The following is a 15,075-nucleotide window of genomic DNA, read 5'->3' as shown; positions in this document are numbered from 1 at the left end:
TATTTAGGCTTTCTACAAAGGACATTTAGAGGTCGCTTTCAAAATGAACATGGGTGTGCAGGATGGTGAAGGCCTAGGGCTGACAGACGGTCAGTCAGATTAATTAGTCAATTTAGTTTTGTTTAGTGGTGATGAAGGATTATGAAGTTTTGATGAGGGTTTAGGACATGGAAGCTGGAATATGCTCTCTTTTCTAAAGGAACTCAGGGAGCATGATAGCACCTTGAGACTCCCCTCCCTTCACGTCCCTCTTCCACTCCAGGGCAGGTGTCAAATGCAAAGGAGAGGAGGGAAGGGGGCACTGCATTAGTGTACTTGACATCTTAACTTTTGCTCGGTGTGTCTTTGTAACACAATACATTAATAATTATTTCAGTATATTCAATTGTTAGCAGACTTCTGTCAGTGAGTCAAATTGAATAGTTCAGGTCAACTGAAGTCTCTTGAATGACTAGGTATTACTTAATCTTCTTGAATTATTTCTTAGAATCTTTCCTCTTTAATTTAATATATTTAAGAAACCCAGTTTTGAAAACACTATCCCTGAGTGTTCAATGATTCAAGTATAAATATACATAACTGCCTAATTCATTATTACAAATATTGTAAATATTACAAATATTACATTATTACAAAACATGGATTTTTTTTTTTTGTTTTTTTACTTTGTGTTCCTTAGGTTTTAATATTAAAGACTGGTACCATACACAAAATTTTGAAATGTTTTGGACTATTTTTAAAATAAATAAGATCTTTATGAAGGATTATAAATGTATTGAGAGACTTATCCCTCAAGTATACAGTTATCATATCATAAAAACAATATAGGGAAATATTTTATGGCTAGATAATGCTTAATAACCTCCAGTACAGTTAAATTTCTTTGAAGAAGGACCATAAATAAGTATTAAACTGAATTTCACCAGGGATTGAAAAAATGGGAATTACCAGCTGGTTACTGAAAAATGAGAAATGAAGGTGAAATAAATCAAATGAAATTGTGAATAACCAACTTTTAGTGTCTGTCAGAGTTTGATTAGGCACCTTTGATGTCATATATTGAGCAAAAGTACATATTTACCCTCCTACCTGTATGTTGTCCTTAGCCTACAGCTTCAGTTTATTTAAAAAAATAGCACACAAGTCACATCTTATAGAGCAACCTGTGCTGTTATGAATGGGAGGACACAAGTAAAAAATACCAAGAGCCTAACATTTGATATTATTGACTGAATTGGTATCTCTTTTTCAAAGAATTATTGCTTTAACACTGCTTTGCATTAAGTTTAGTAACCAAGTTTTTGTGATTTCATTCAATTGTAAGACGGTTGAAGAATAGCAAAGCATCTACCGATGGACATCGGTACGTTTTTCGTGGCCGGATCAATACAGAGGTGATGGAGGTGGAGAATGTGGATGATGGCACAGGTAAGTGGTTGGTAGATTTAAAATGGAATGCCAATAATAAACTCCCCTGTACGACAGACTTTTCACTTGAATAATTCATTGGCAGTGAATTTCAGCTTAGAAATACTTTGTTAGGGAGAACAGTCACAGGAAAAAGGCAAGATAAGGGAGAGGAGGACTCTTATAAAATGGAAAATTACATTCGGCTGAAACATGTTAAACCCTAGCATTAAACACAGAGATACAAAAATAGCTGGGAGTGTCAGAAAGTAGTAGTAATGTCCATAATGTCCATATTTGTTCGATCGTGATGCTATTAAAATTGTCCAGTTTAAGAGCTATCGTAGGAAAGCATTGAACCTCCTAGAATTACTTTTCATGGTACAGGCTTGGAAAGCCATTCAAAGAGTCGCACCAGATCATTTGTATTCTGTCCTGACTACTAGTTTATTTGTGTGGTTGGACAGAGGGCGAGAATGTTTGACCTCTAGAAAATGTGATCTGTAATACAGTGTTGGACAAACCATAGACTGCAATACAGTAGTCAAATTTGAATTGGATAAGATGGAAATTCTTTATTCTTAAGGTGTTCTTGAAAAGATATTTCAAAGACAAGTTTCAGCTGTCATTTTTAATATAAATATTTGAATGTATTTAAGACACTGAATGCATTGTTTTTATAAAACTAAATTTTGCTTATTAAAAAAATTGGAATTTGCAGAAAAATAGGTGAAAAGTAGTAGATAATCTTATCAACCAAAGATAAATAAATGAGAAAATTTTTTTTAAATGTCTTCAATTTTCCTTTGGTGCATAGGTAAAAAAATACTTGAAACATGAACTTTATAATTTTGTATCCTTTTCCATTTAAATAAAAGCATTATCTTAATGATAGTCCTCTTTATCTTCATGTCTTGTCACCAAATAAACATAGTTTTTATTGTTGCATAACAGTCAATTAAACAGATAAACCATAGTTACCTTAACAACTAGTATTGTTTCATAAGCTGGATTTAATACATTCTTAATTAAAAAGTGGCATAACTTTACAATGTTGAAAAGAGTACCGAGAATATAATAGCTGTTTTCTGATACACTTAAATTTTCAATGTTATTAATTTGAGGCAGTGTTTTGGGAATTTAAAAAGGTCAATGGAGAAGCTACTTTTTAGAGTTTTAAAAGGAAAAATTAGAAACATATTTTTCCCCATAAATAATGTCATATGTTATTTTGGATGCCAGAAAAATGTTCTTTTATTGTTTGACAAAAATCAAACATTTATTTAAAAAAATAATTTTCTCAACATTAAATACAATGTGAGTGTATTGTAATTTTAAAAACTTCTCTTAGAAATTTATGCATTCCCACTGTTGATCACCAGAATTCAGGTTAAATACATTATTTAGACACCAATTTCTTGATGTTCTAAATAATATATTGTCAGTTGCTTCTGTTTTCTAGCCTAACAATACAATACTTGGCTATTGTTCATCTTATTAAAATGCAAGTTATTGAAAGGATACCAGACTATCCCATGAGGTTTATAGTTAGTTGTATCAGTTTTGGAAAAACCCCACCTCATTGTATAAAGCTTTGCAGAATTAAGAGTAAGGAATTTGCAAACTGGATAGCTTCAAAATAATTAGTGACTTGTTCAGGGCTGCCTCTTGGATTTTTCTTTTTTTTTTTTTTAAAAAAGTCAGTGACTAGAGACTATTGAACTTGGATATTCCACACTTAATGAATGACAGTTTTAATTCCATTTCTTCTTGACACTTCCTATAAAATTAATATTTTAGATCCACTGAAACTTACAAATTTCTGTGTTTACTGGCAATGAATAGATTATTTGTTCTTTCATTCAAAAAATATTTTAAAATTCCTACTTAAGGAAAGGCATTGTTGGACTTCTCTGTGATCTTTAATGAGGGTGTTCTTTATAGATGAGTTTAATTCTTATTTTGTTAAATGAAGATATTGAGATAGATACTATGATTAAAATTATGAAGCTGTTTATCACTAAGTCTTTTGAAATAAATAAAAATAAATTGCTTATTTTGTACAACATTGATAATTTAGTAACTGATATCGTTACAAAATACTTATACTACATTTTGAGGTCTGTTGTATGTATTACATATATGTGTGTGCATACATATGTATACACATGTGTGTATACGTGTTTTAAGTTGCTTATGATTTTTTAAATTGTCACAGTAGAGAACAGCTAGCACATAAATGTTAAAAAGGAACATTATCCTTTCATTGTAAATTATTAGGGGACACAGCTGTTCTTTGAAAACCTTATATTGATACAGCAATTAATCTGTTATTGAGATAATAGATTTTATAGTCAGCTAATGAGCTTGCTCTTTGTACATGAAACAGTAGCCACGTGCAATCACATGCTGGTTCTGACTTCATTTGTACAGTTTCCAAGGGAAGTTTGAATGCACAGGCTGGAGTGGTCAGGCAAGTCTTCCTGGAATATGTGGGTACCTATTAAAGAGAAGTGAGGGTCCATGAGGCAGAGAGTAGAGCAGGATAGCTTGATGAGAGCCTTGGCCTGGGGGACACATGAATATTCTCAGGACAAGAAGGAAAGCAGCAGACAAGAAGAGTGGTGGGAACACAGTGGAACGTAGTGGGAAATGGAGTTGCCTAGTAGGGTGGAGTCAGTCTAGGGAGAATCTCTAAAGCAAACCTACATGTGTTGACTTGATTCAGTGGTGAGCTACCAAAGGCTTTTGAGCTGAGAAATGGCTGCTAATGAAAAATATTGGAGGAAAAGTCAGCGGGGTGTGAACAGGGCAGTGCCAGACTCAAGTAATCCCAGGAGGAAAGGAAGGTTACAGAGGTGGCTTGCCCAGGGCACATACTCTACAAGGTCAGAAGCATCACTCTGGTGAGTTTGGCACTTGAACTTGAGATCCCCTATGTTCTGTGGGCGGAATACATTATGCTCATTTTAAAGTAAGTCTGATGTTTTATTACTGCAGGCTGCATGTGGCTCTTGTGGTTTTCTTTGTCTAGGGTATGGGTAAAGGGGTAATAACGCTAGTGGGAATGTGGGATCTTTTAAGCTGCAGTGCTACGGTTCACTTAGCAATCTTTGCCTGGTTTTCGAAGAGGGGAGAGAATCTGAAGAGCTTGTTCTGGTTTGTGATACTGGCCTTGTAAGGTGACAGCTTGTGGGAGGGAGGTGTGGAAACACGTATAATTTGTTCTTTTTTTCCAGCAATTTATAATAAATTCTCAGTTGGTTATTTTTAGAGATATTAAGGAGGGATGGTGGCCTAATTAGGAACTACAATAATAATTTTTATTACCTTACTAATTCCAATGATGCTTATCTGACGTGTATTATTAGGTTCTGCTATTTTGTATGCATTGTGAATATGAATTAAATATGTAAAGGTAAGAAGAAAAGTACAAAAATTCCTTTTAAAAACAGATGGTAATTTCTTTAAAAGGGAAAATCCTCTGTCAGGTTAAATCTCTGTATTAACAGAAATTGTTATTGAGTATTCATGAGATTATGGCTAGAAGAATAACTAACTAATATATGATATATATAATATAATCCTATCCTGGCTCAAATGTAACCTGGAATTTTTAAAGTAGCCCTCTCCCCCACCTAGACAGAATCATTCGATAATGCATTTTTGGAACATTCTGTTCACAGATAATTTATGGTGATTTTGGAGCTAAAAGACTATGAGAACCAGATTTTGGGAGAATGAGTACCAAACCATTTCTTCCTCTACTCAGAACTTAGCAAATAAAATAGATCAACAGAAACAAACAACAAAAACAGGTGTAGTGCCACGACCTTTTATGTTCTGTGGCTTACCTCCTATAATCCACCATAGCTTCTTAGTGTCTCTCGGGGGAGACAATGGAAGATGTCACTTTAATTGATGCAGATGCTGATTCAGGCATTTGTTGTATGTGTTTCTGTCTTGAAATCTTTGCTTTGCAGACTCTCATGCCAGTAAAGGCTGGTTACAATTAATGTCTATTCTCTGCCTGCCGTTAGGTAGGGAGCTGCCAGAAAGGGTTTGCTGATGACATTTTCAAATCCAGGATGTTAGTTTAGCCAAAATTATGGTGAGATCTAGAAAAAGACAAATGTGAATTCACACTCAAAGAAGAATTTTTTCTTTCATAAAGCAGAAGCAGTATTGTAACAAATTCAATAAATTCTTTTTATGTGGACTTTTGAAATGGTCCACGTTAAAAAAAAATCTTAAAAAAAGTTTTATTGCTTTAGGAACTTGAACAATATTTTTGGACATTGAGGAAAGGAATGTTAATGAATTTGGGTGGTTAATTTCCTGTAATATGTTAATGTTGTGAGTTAGAAATGTTCTGACTGCATTTAATATATAAATGTTTCTTCAAGTTTTAAAATTTGTATGGTCTTCAATACACATATATAAAGCAAAGGTATTTTGAAGAATTCCGTGGTTTTGGACCGTTTTTGAATGAGTGCATTACTCGAATATATGTTATATCTGTTCATTCACCTTTACCTATTAATTTTCAGCTGACTTCCACAGCAGTGGACACATTGTTGTTAATGGGTGGAAAATACATAACACAGCCAAAAATAAATGGTTTGTGTGTATGGCAAAAACACCTGAAGAGAAACATGAATGGTTTGAAGCTATTTTGAAAGAAAGAGAACGGCGGAAAGGTGGGTGTATGAATTGGGCATTGTTATACTTTGTGAAGGTTCCAATTTAACAAGAAAGCAGAAAATGGGCAAAAGTTATGAGAAAGTAGATGGTGTCTGATGTTCACTTAGATTAACTATGTGATGTAAGGCCAGGCTAAAATAGTTTTTGAATACTTCCAATGTTGTTACTGAAATAAAGTAAAAGAAAACCTTATATAGTTAGCAAAATAATTATATTGTGGCTAGTGGTGTCTTTTAAATAATGTCTTAGTCTACTGAGGCTACTGTTAACAGATTACCCTAGACTGGGTGGCTTATAAACAACAGATATTCATTTATCAGAGTTCTGGAGGCTGGGAAGGCCAAAGTTCAGTAGCCAGTGAGGGCTGTTTCCTGGTTCATGGATGGCCATCTTCTCACTGTGTCCTCACCTAGCAGAAGGGATGAAAGCTCTCTGGGGTCTCCTTAATAAGGGCACTAATCCCATTCATGAGGACTCCACCCTCATGAGCTAATCCCCAAAGACCCTACCTCCAAATGCCATCACATTGGGCATTAGGATTCAACATATGGAATTTGGGGGCACACAGACATTCAATTTACAGCAAATAGTTTCACCTGCTTTAAAATTTGTTCCGTTTTTGCACTTTATTCTTGCCATTTCTGAAGCATCATGATAGAGTTTTCCTTTAAGAAACATGATTTAATAATATAATGCAGCGCTGTGGGGCCTGCAACAATCGCTCCCTGTATATTTAACAGTACACTGAAAATTCCTAGGCCACATATTTTGGTATTCTAATTATAAAATAAGGCAATTTGGATGAATATTAACTTTTTAATATTGTTACAGTGCCACAGAATGTAATGTAACTCAGTAAGGAGCTTGTTCACACAAGGAGGCCTAGCTCAAAGTCACTTCATGTTTTTATCAAGGTTTGCAAACAGTATTTGGTCTGGTGATACTCAGTTGTATGAAGTTTACCTGCAAGTACTCGTATTTCTGTAATTCAGCTAGGAAATAGAAATGCTTGTATAACTACTATTTTCTTTACCAAATAATTGATGAGAAACGTGACAGTGTTTATTCCTTTTCTCAGAGATCTAGATATAAAATATCTCATTGGTGAGAAAATTTTGGAACACAAAGAGTTGCTTCCTCCATCTTTAGGTATTTCCCCATGAAGGGTGTAGAGAGTTTCTACCTTGATTAAAATATGCATAGCATACCTTTTTATAAGTATCTCCAAAACATTTAAAAATACTTACTCCTTTGATTGATCTTAGATGAAGAACCAGACAGAAAAATTTAAAACAGAGATCATGAATGCATAATTGGCTCTTTAAGTTTTATTGAATCTAGCAGTCAATTCAAATAGCATAACAAATCATTTAGAAGGTAAATTGAATTTTTCATCAAGTTGAACCTTAACTCTTCCCAGAATGGCTGTGCATATAAATGCCCTTAAGACCAAAAAAAAAAAAAAAGGAAGAAAGAAAGCACATTCTATAACTCTGCTTATGTTAACAGGCTCTATTCTTTTTTTTTTTGTTGCGGCCTCTCCCACTGCGGAGCACAGGCTCCGGACGCGCAGGCTCAGCGGCCATGGCTCACGGGCCCAGCCGCTCTGCGGCATGTGGGATCTTCCCGGACCGGGGCACGAACCCGTGTCGCCTGCATCGGCAGGCGGACTCTCAACCACTGCGCCACCAGGGAAGCCCCAACAGGCTCTACTCTTATTCAGTATTACTGACCAATGTTAATGGCTTCTCCATAGTAAAGGATAAAATTTTAGTAAGGAATTTAGTAGCTAGAAGACTAAAAATAATCCAAGAATTTCTTCTTCTCTGCCACAGTTCTTCATCAGTCCCATTTGCTGATTGTCAGTGTTCCCAGGATTTCCCCTTTGGCAGTGGTCACGTCTAAACTTCCTTGCCTGCTCTGCGTTGTCTCTTCCCATCAGATTAACTTCCACTCTGCACTGCCAGGTTCTCAATCTTTATGTCCAGCCTTGTCGTCTCTCTGGAGCTCCGTGCCCACTTAATCAGCTGCCCCTTGGACTCCACTTGAACTTCCAAACCTGCTATTGTTTACAGAGACTTGAGCTTCCCTGAACTTCGGCGGGTCCCTCTTAATTGTCTCCCTCTTTTTAAACCCTCCCGCTTTCAGTTTGTCCCCTACACTGTCCTCTGAGCTTTGTTTCCAAAGCAACAAAACTTCCTTTCCTTCATTACTCTGCTTTCCCCCTCCCTCCGGTTTAAAACACGTAGATGTTCTCCCAGTAGAGAAGGAGTGAAATACGCTGAGACTGCAGTTGAGTATGGACCCTGCTCACCCCTCCGTCCACCTCCTGTCCTGTCACCTGAAACCCAGGGCTCCCTGCTGCATCCCTCAGAGGCCCTCGTGAATACTTTCTCTCTCTGGAAATCCTGTTCATACCCGTGCATTCAAACACAGCCCTTCTGTGAAACTTTTCCTATTGTTCTCAGATAGAGGCGAAGTTCTCTGAATATGTCTCTGCTGTAGCACAGTTTTCCCTCTAAGGCTGTCTCCAGGGCCCCTGTGTCCAGCTGCGCTGATCTAGTCCTACAGAAGGGGTTCAGTAGCGTCTGAGACACAGCTGTTCTTCCTCCGCTGGCCAAACTGTAGCGTCTGAGATACAGCTGTTCTTCCTCCACTGGCCAAACTGTTTGCCTCTGGGGCACAGTTTGCCCACAGATGCCCCGGGCATCTTGCCCTGACTGTCTCCCTGGTACCCTATGAGCTTCTTGACAACCAGGGCCCTATGATAGGAGCTCTGTATCCACAGCCCCCAGCACGTGGTAGACACACAATGAGTGTTTGTTTAATGAAGGCATGAACGTATGAAGAGACTTTTTCAGTTACCTGTCCTGTGTTTCATTTTCGATAGGTTTAAAATTAGGAATGGAGCAAGACACCTGGGTAATGATCTCTGAACAGGGTGAGAAACTTTATAAAATGATGTGCAAACAAGGAAATCTGATCAAAGACAGAAAAAGAAAACTGACTACGTTCCCTAAATGCTTTCTCGGAAGGTAGGGTTGGTAGTCCGGGTGCACGTATTTCTTTCATATTTTCATGATCTCGTGTGTTAACTTTCTTTTAGTCACTCATTTTTCTCTAAAAAATATTCTCCTAAGTGTTTTTGAATCTTTCTTTACTATCAGCATTTCCTGGGCCATAGTGGGATGAGGGAGTAGACATAGAGCCAGGAATCCTGACCAGAAAAGTTAAGGCATTCATCCATTCATCCACGACTTCAGTAATTTCTGATATACTGTGTTTCAGGGGTGAAGCAGAGGCTGGGGTCAGGCAGGGGCGGGAGGGCAGGCGGGTTTGCCTGTAGGGACAGAGTCCGGCAAGGACATGAATACAGGACCTGAGAGTCAGTTACACTGAAGGGCACACAGTCTACACTACCAATTAATTCAGAATTTAGACAGCTGGGCTAAGGATGAAGGGATATAGATGGAGAGTCTGAAAAAGTGGGTCACGCGAGGGGCCAGGCACACAGGAACAGGCAAGGAGGTCGCTTGGTTGTTCAGCCCAGAGCAGATTGATTGTATGTCCTTTGGTTTCTGTAGCCAACTGCACGGCTGCAAGTGGGAGTCCCTGGTGGGTTAAGAAGGTGGGGGGGATGCCTTCAGGTAGCTCTGCTTAGGGCAGCCTTTGTGCTGGCTTCTTCCGATAATTATTTCCAATCCTCCAGTACATACTTCGGAGTTAAAAACCTTATTTTTTTTTAATTTTTATTTTTTTGTGGTACGTGGGCCTCTCACTGTTGTGGCCTCTCCCGTTGCGGAGCACAGGCTCCGGACGCGCAGGCTCAGCGGCCATGGCTCACGGACCCAGCCGCTCCGCGGCATGTGGGATCTTCCCGGACTGGGGCACGAACCCGTGTCGCCTGCATCGGCAGGTGGACTCTCAACCACTGCGCCACCAGGGAAGCCCAAAAAACCTTATAGTTTTTAAAGATTCAGAAACTAGTGATCAGGGAGTGTGACTAGCCCACGTTCATACAGCTAGTAAATGCCAGTGTCAATGCTATAAAAGTAGACTGGAGAGGTAGTTCATAGCCCAGACTTCACGATCAGACTGTCCCCACTCAAATCTGGTCCTGCCACTGGCTAGTTGAGAGGCCGGGGGGAGTTAAATTTCTCTTTCCTCTCTAACAATGGAAATGATTGTAGTGCTTACCTGTAATACCTACCAGAATGTCTTGTTTTTTCCTTTTCTTCCAGTTTTATTGAGATACAGCTGACATACAGCACTGTATAAGTCTAAGGTGTGCGGCATAATGATTTGACTTACATACATCATGAAAGGTTTACCACAGAACTTTAGTGAACATCTATTATCTCATTTAGATACAAAGTTAAAGACATAGAAAACCATTTTTTTCCCTGTGCTGACTCTTAGGATTTACTCTACAGCAGTGTTCATTATATTTTAGCATGTCTTCTTAATTAGTTATGCAGGCACACAAGCTCACCATAGGCCACACCAATCCCAACCCCGTTAGAATACAGGCCAGGAAACCCAGTGCTTTCAGGGCAGCAGGGGGCCTCTTCTTCAGTGGGGTGGTGCTCCCAGCAGGACAGACAGCTGCCAGCAAGCTAGAGTTGCTTGTGTTGGCTGTGCCCCAAGTGAAGGTTCTTGTGCAAAGGAAAGAGCAGCTTGGGAGCCCCTCTTGGTTTCTGAGTCCCATGTTGCAAAGAAGATGCTCTTTCTCGTAACAACTTCATGGGCATAACTTCCAGGGTCCCCAGATCACGTGCCCACTTACAAGAGAGTCATACCAGGCTATGGCTTCTCACCATATATTTATAAGTATGGAGTTGAGCCATCAGAAGCCATTTTTACCACAAGCAGTGCTGCCTAGTTACACAGCTGACACCCGACCTTCATCAGGTTTCTAGGGAAGCAGAGCTACAAAGCTAACCCAGGGTCAAATTTGTCCTTATTGAAGAAGGGGTTTTATTAACCCTTTACCCACACTATTACGTTTAACTCCAGGACAGCACTATGGGGTTGATAGTCTTATTAATTCTATGTCATTGAGGAAAAAACCTGAAGCTTAGAGAGCTAAATTTACTAACCCAACATCACGCAGCGGGTAGAGACAGAAACAGGATTTGAATCCAGGTGGTTTTATTGCAAAGTTCGTGATCTTAACCGCTATACTATATTCTACTTTACTTTTATTTTCTTTCTTTCGGATCGTTCTTATTTAATAGAAGCATATAAAGAACTTTAACAACTTCTTCTGCCTTAAAATGTGCATTGTAGACTAGACATCCATTTTTGAATTTCTGTATCCCTTGGTCATTTGGCTTTACCATATGTGTTGCTTTTAGTTTTGAAATAAATGGAAAAGTAATTTCCTGACACTTTCCATAGCTTTGCTCCTCTGGCCTCTGCGCAAAAAATAAAACCATTCTAAAAATATATTCATTAGTTAATGTAAGAGTTCGAATGTTAGCTTTTTAAATATGAGCATGATTAAATATTTTATTGTAATAAGTCTCTGTATTTAGTGTTCTCCCAATGATACCACATGGCCATAAAAAAAAATCAGTACTGAGCTGAAGCTCTCCTAAGTGTTACAAAACATCACCTCTCTTATCTGAGATGCTGGGGCCCCCCATCCTCTCCCGAAGTGCTGAAAGATGTGAGCTGTGGTCCTCAGTGGCCTTTCTCAGCCACATCAGATGTGTGCGATAGACAGTTCTGACGGTTGGTTTCGTGTTGGAGTATTCCTTATGGATGACAGTTTAGATATAACAATGAATTTACCAAGTAATTTTAAAATTTGAAAACAAGGTAGTCAGACTTTTCTGTGTCTTTTGGTGTGTATCAGTTTTCTATTGCTGCAAAACAAATTACCATATATTTAGTGACTTAAAAACAATGCCCATGTATTAGCCTGTATTTCTGTAGGTCAGAAGTCCAGGTGAGTTAGACCAGGTTCCGTGCTAAGGGTCTCACAAGGGCAAAATCATGGTGTTGGCAGAGCAGGGGCTGGGCTCTTATCTTGAGCGTTTGAGGAAGAATCCACTTTCCAGCACATTCGGGTTGTTGGCAGAACTTAATCGTTTGTAGTTGTAAGCGTGAGGCTCCCGTCTCCATGCTGGCCATTGGCCAGGGCTGCTCTCCGTTCGAGGTTGTCTATATTCCTTGGTCTATGACCCCCCTCTTGCTGCAAAGCCAGCAGTGGCACATTGAACCTTTCCTGTGCTTTTACTTGTTCTCACTTCCTCTTGTGCCACCAGCCTGAGAAAACGCTGCTTCAAAGGGCTCAACTGATCAGGTCAGGCCCACGTGGATAATTTCCATACTTTAAGGACAACTGACATGGGATTTTAATTACATATGCCAGTCCATTCACAGGGCTACCTAGATTGGAATTTCATTGACAAACCAAGGGGTAGGATTCCTGATAGGGGGGTGGGAGAACATCTTTAGAAGTCTGTCTACCATACAGGGCATGCAGTTTAATTTTGTCTGCCCTTTTGGAGTTTCAAACCCACTGGTTCTTTGTGCCTGGAAAGCTACTTTTAGACAGTTTATGTCTTATATTAAGTCATCATTACTCTATCTAGTTCTGTCGTTTAGCTGTCTTTAGGATCTGTTGTTTTCTTTTTCGTCCCAAATTCGCTTTTATGTGCGTAATAACCTATAGTTAAAGCTACTTCAGAATTTTCCCTTTGTGTTTACTAAAGGTCTCAATAAGCTGAATAGTTATTAAGTATAGCTTAGGTAAGTCTGAATGTATGGACATGAGTTTTCTAGAATAGAGTCCAATTTATATCTGTGGGCCTTGCATATGTGAAAACCATGTACGTGAAATGCACTGCAAGCATTCCTTTATATTTTGAGACTCCTTTCATAGCTGCTTGATAAATGCATGGTAAGGATAGACTTCCTGGGGGAAAAAAATTAATGATTTACCTTCATCGGATTTCTGTTGCAGTGAATTTGTGTCATGGCTGTTGGAAATTGGAGAGATTCACAGGCCTGAGGAAGGTGTTCACTTGGGACAAGCATTGTTAGAAAATGGAATCATCCATCATGGTAATTATTTTATTAATCGTCTGTTTATTTATCCACAAATTACGTGTATCTTCATTGCATTGATCAGTTTAGTTTATAAAACTTCTCCACATTATAGGATGCTTATGTTTTTTCCAACATCTTTGAGTGCCTCATCTATACAGAATATTGTTTCAGGGAGTATGGGTTTATGGTGATATATTTAACTTGAAACAGACAGTTCCAACACAGAATTCCAGGCAAGTGACGTGGGACTGAAGAGGAAGGAACGACGAGTTCTAACTAGAGTATTTGGGATGCTTTGTGAGGGAATTGGCCTTAGTGCTGGGCATTGTAGAATGAATGGAACTCTGACAAGGACAGAAGACAGAAGGACATTCCACCCTGAGGAAGTAGTAGCACTCAGACACGGGAGTGGGAAGGTTCACGGTGGCCTCTTCAGAACTAAGTCAGAGTCTCACGTGGCAGGACCGTATCCTTCACGGATGAGTATGCTGGGACGAGGGGTGTGGTGAGAAAGGTAGGCAAACACCTGATCCCAGCAGATTTTAACTTGCTGGCTGTGTATGTGGGGCTTCTTCTGAGGGACATGAGGAGGTGATGGGCATCTGGAGACAGAGGAGTGACCAGATCTTGATTTTGGAGATAACAGATGAGTGGAGAGTTAGAGATTACAGAGATCCCTGCCCATGGGGACCCTTCCTTCCCCAGGAGGGAAAGGACCAGGGCCGTGTCCATGGCATGATGAGAGGGACCCATTCAAGAAATTCTGGAGAAGCTGAGACAACGTATTTGATGTCTGTTTGGACTTAGGAGGTGAAGAGTGAGGGGTGAGATCAGATTATTCTGAGCTTTTTGTCTGGATGACAGACATAGCTAATTCAAGAGGACGAGCATCGGGGGGAAGGTGAAGGGTTTGCGGTGGATTGGGTATGAAACATCTGCGGGGGAGCGTTCAGCAAGAGGTTGAGAATGTGTGGGTGTAACACTCGGGGTAGAGAGAGCGTGAGGGTCAGATTTGGGAATCATTTCAAGAGAGCATGAAGTTCTTAGCACATCGATAAGAGACTACAAACAAAAAACAAGAAAGCAATGATCATGGGACTAAGAATAAAAGCTTGAAGAATTTCTAATGCAAAATGTGGGAGAGGAGAAAAAGGCAGGGAACTATGAATAAATATGGGTATTTGGCGGTGGTGTTTTGATGTTCATTTTTTTTTTCCAAATTAGAGTGAGGTGAAAACAAACTAAATCCTCCAAATTTTTCCCCACCACAGTAGATGCTGCCAATATAATGTACCACCATCTACCCAGATAGGAATCCCCTGGCACCTACCACCAAACAGTTCTCTAGTTAGACCACCGCTCTCCCTTCCAGGATCTCCACCTTCTTCTCAGTCACCACCTTCTCTGTCCTTGCTTCCACATTTGTCCTCCATCCCCATAGAACACTCTCCAGGTAATGGCTGAAGAGACCTTTTAAGACGTATATAAGATTCAGGTGCTCTCCTGCTTACAGGCATCTACTAACTTCTCATTAAACTTAAAGAAAAGTCCAGACATCTTACCTAAATCTCTTACCATGGCCCACAAGGCCCTACATGATAGGGCCCCTGACTTCCTCTCTGAGTTATCACATAGTGCTGTACCTAACTCATTACGCTGGGGCCACCCTGATCTTCTGTCTCTTCTTTGAACACTCCAAGATGATTCCCCATTTAGGATCTTTGCTCTTGCTGTTCTCAATCAACAATTGCTTATTAATTTCTAGTATATGCCAGTGACCTTTCTAGGTGCTGGAGACACAGCAGTGAATGAAACGACAAAAGTCTCTGTATTATGACTCATCTTCCATGACACTCTGCCTTTTAGAATCCTACCCAGTCCCGTTATTCCAATAAACTACTTCTT

The 15,075-nt window shown here is 39.3% G+C and overlaps 1 protein-coding gene across 4 annotated transcripts in view; it reads left to right on the top strand.

Annotated features, from left to right (window-relative positions):
- PREX2 (phosphatidylinositol-3,4,5-trisphosphate dependent Rac exchange factor 2) overlaps positions 1-15,075 on the top strand; it is a 286,239-nt gene that overhangs the window by 105,338 nt on the left and 165,826 nt on the right. For all 4 annotated transcript variants that reach the window (XM_067712136.1, XM_067712134.1, XM_067712135.1 and 1 more), the window contains 4 exons: positions 1,325-1,428; positions 5,958-6,107; positions 9,002-9,146; positions 13,085-13,185. In XM_067712136.1, the coding sequence (XP_067568237.1) occupies positions 1,325-1,428; positions 5,958-6,107; positions 9,002-9,146; positions 13,085-13,185 (500 nt within the window). The remainder of the gene's footprint in view (positions 1-1,324; positions 1,429-5,957; positions 6,108-9,001; positions 9,147-13,084; positions 13,186-15,075) is intronic.

This window comes from Pseudorca crassidens, chromosome 17 (genome assembly GCF_039906515.1).
Source record: "Pseudorca crassidens isolate mPseCra1 chromosome 17, mPseCra1.hap1, whole genome shotgun sequence".
Classification (NCBI taxonomy): Eukaryota; Metazoa; Chordata; class Mammalia; order Artiodactyla; family Delphinidae; genus Pseudorca; species Pseudorca crassidens.
This window is presented reverse-complemented; position numbering and strand designations above follow the sequence as displayed.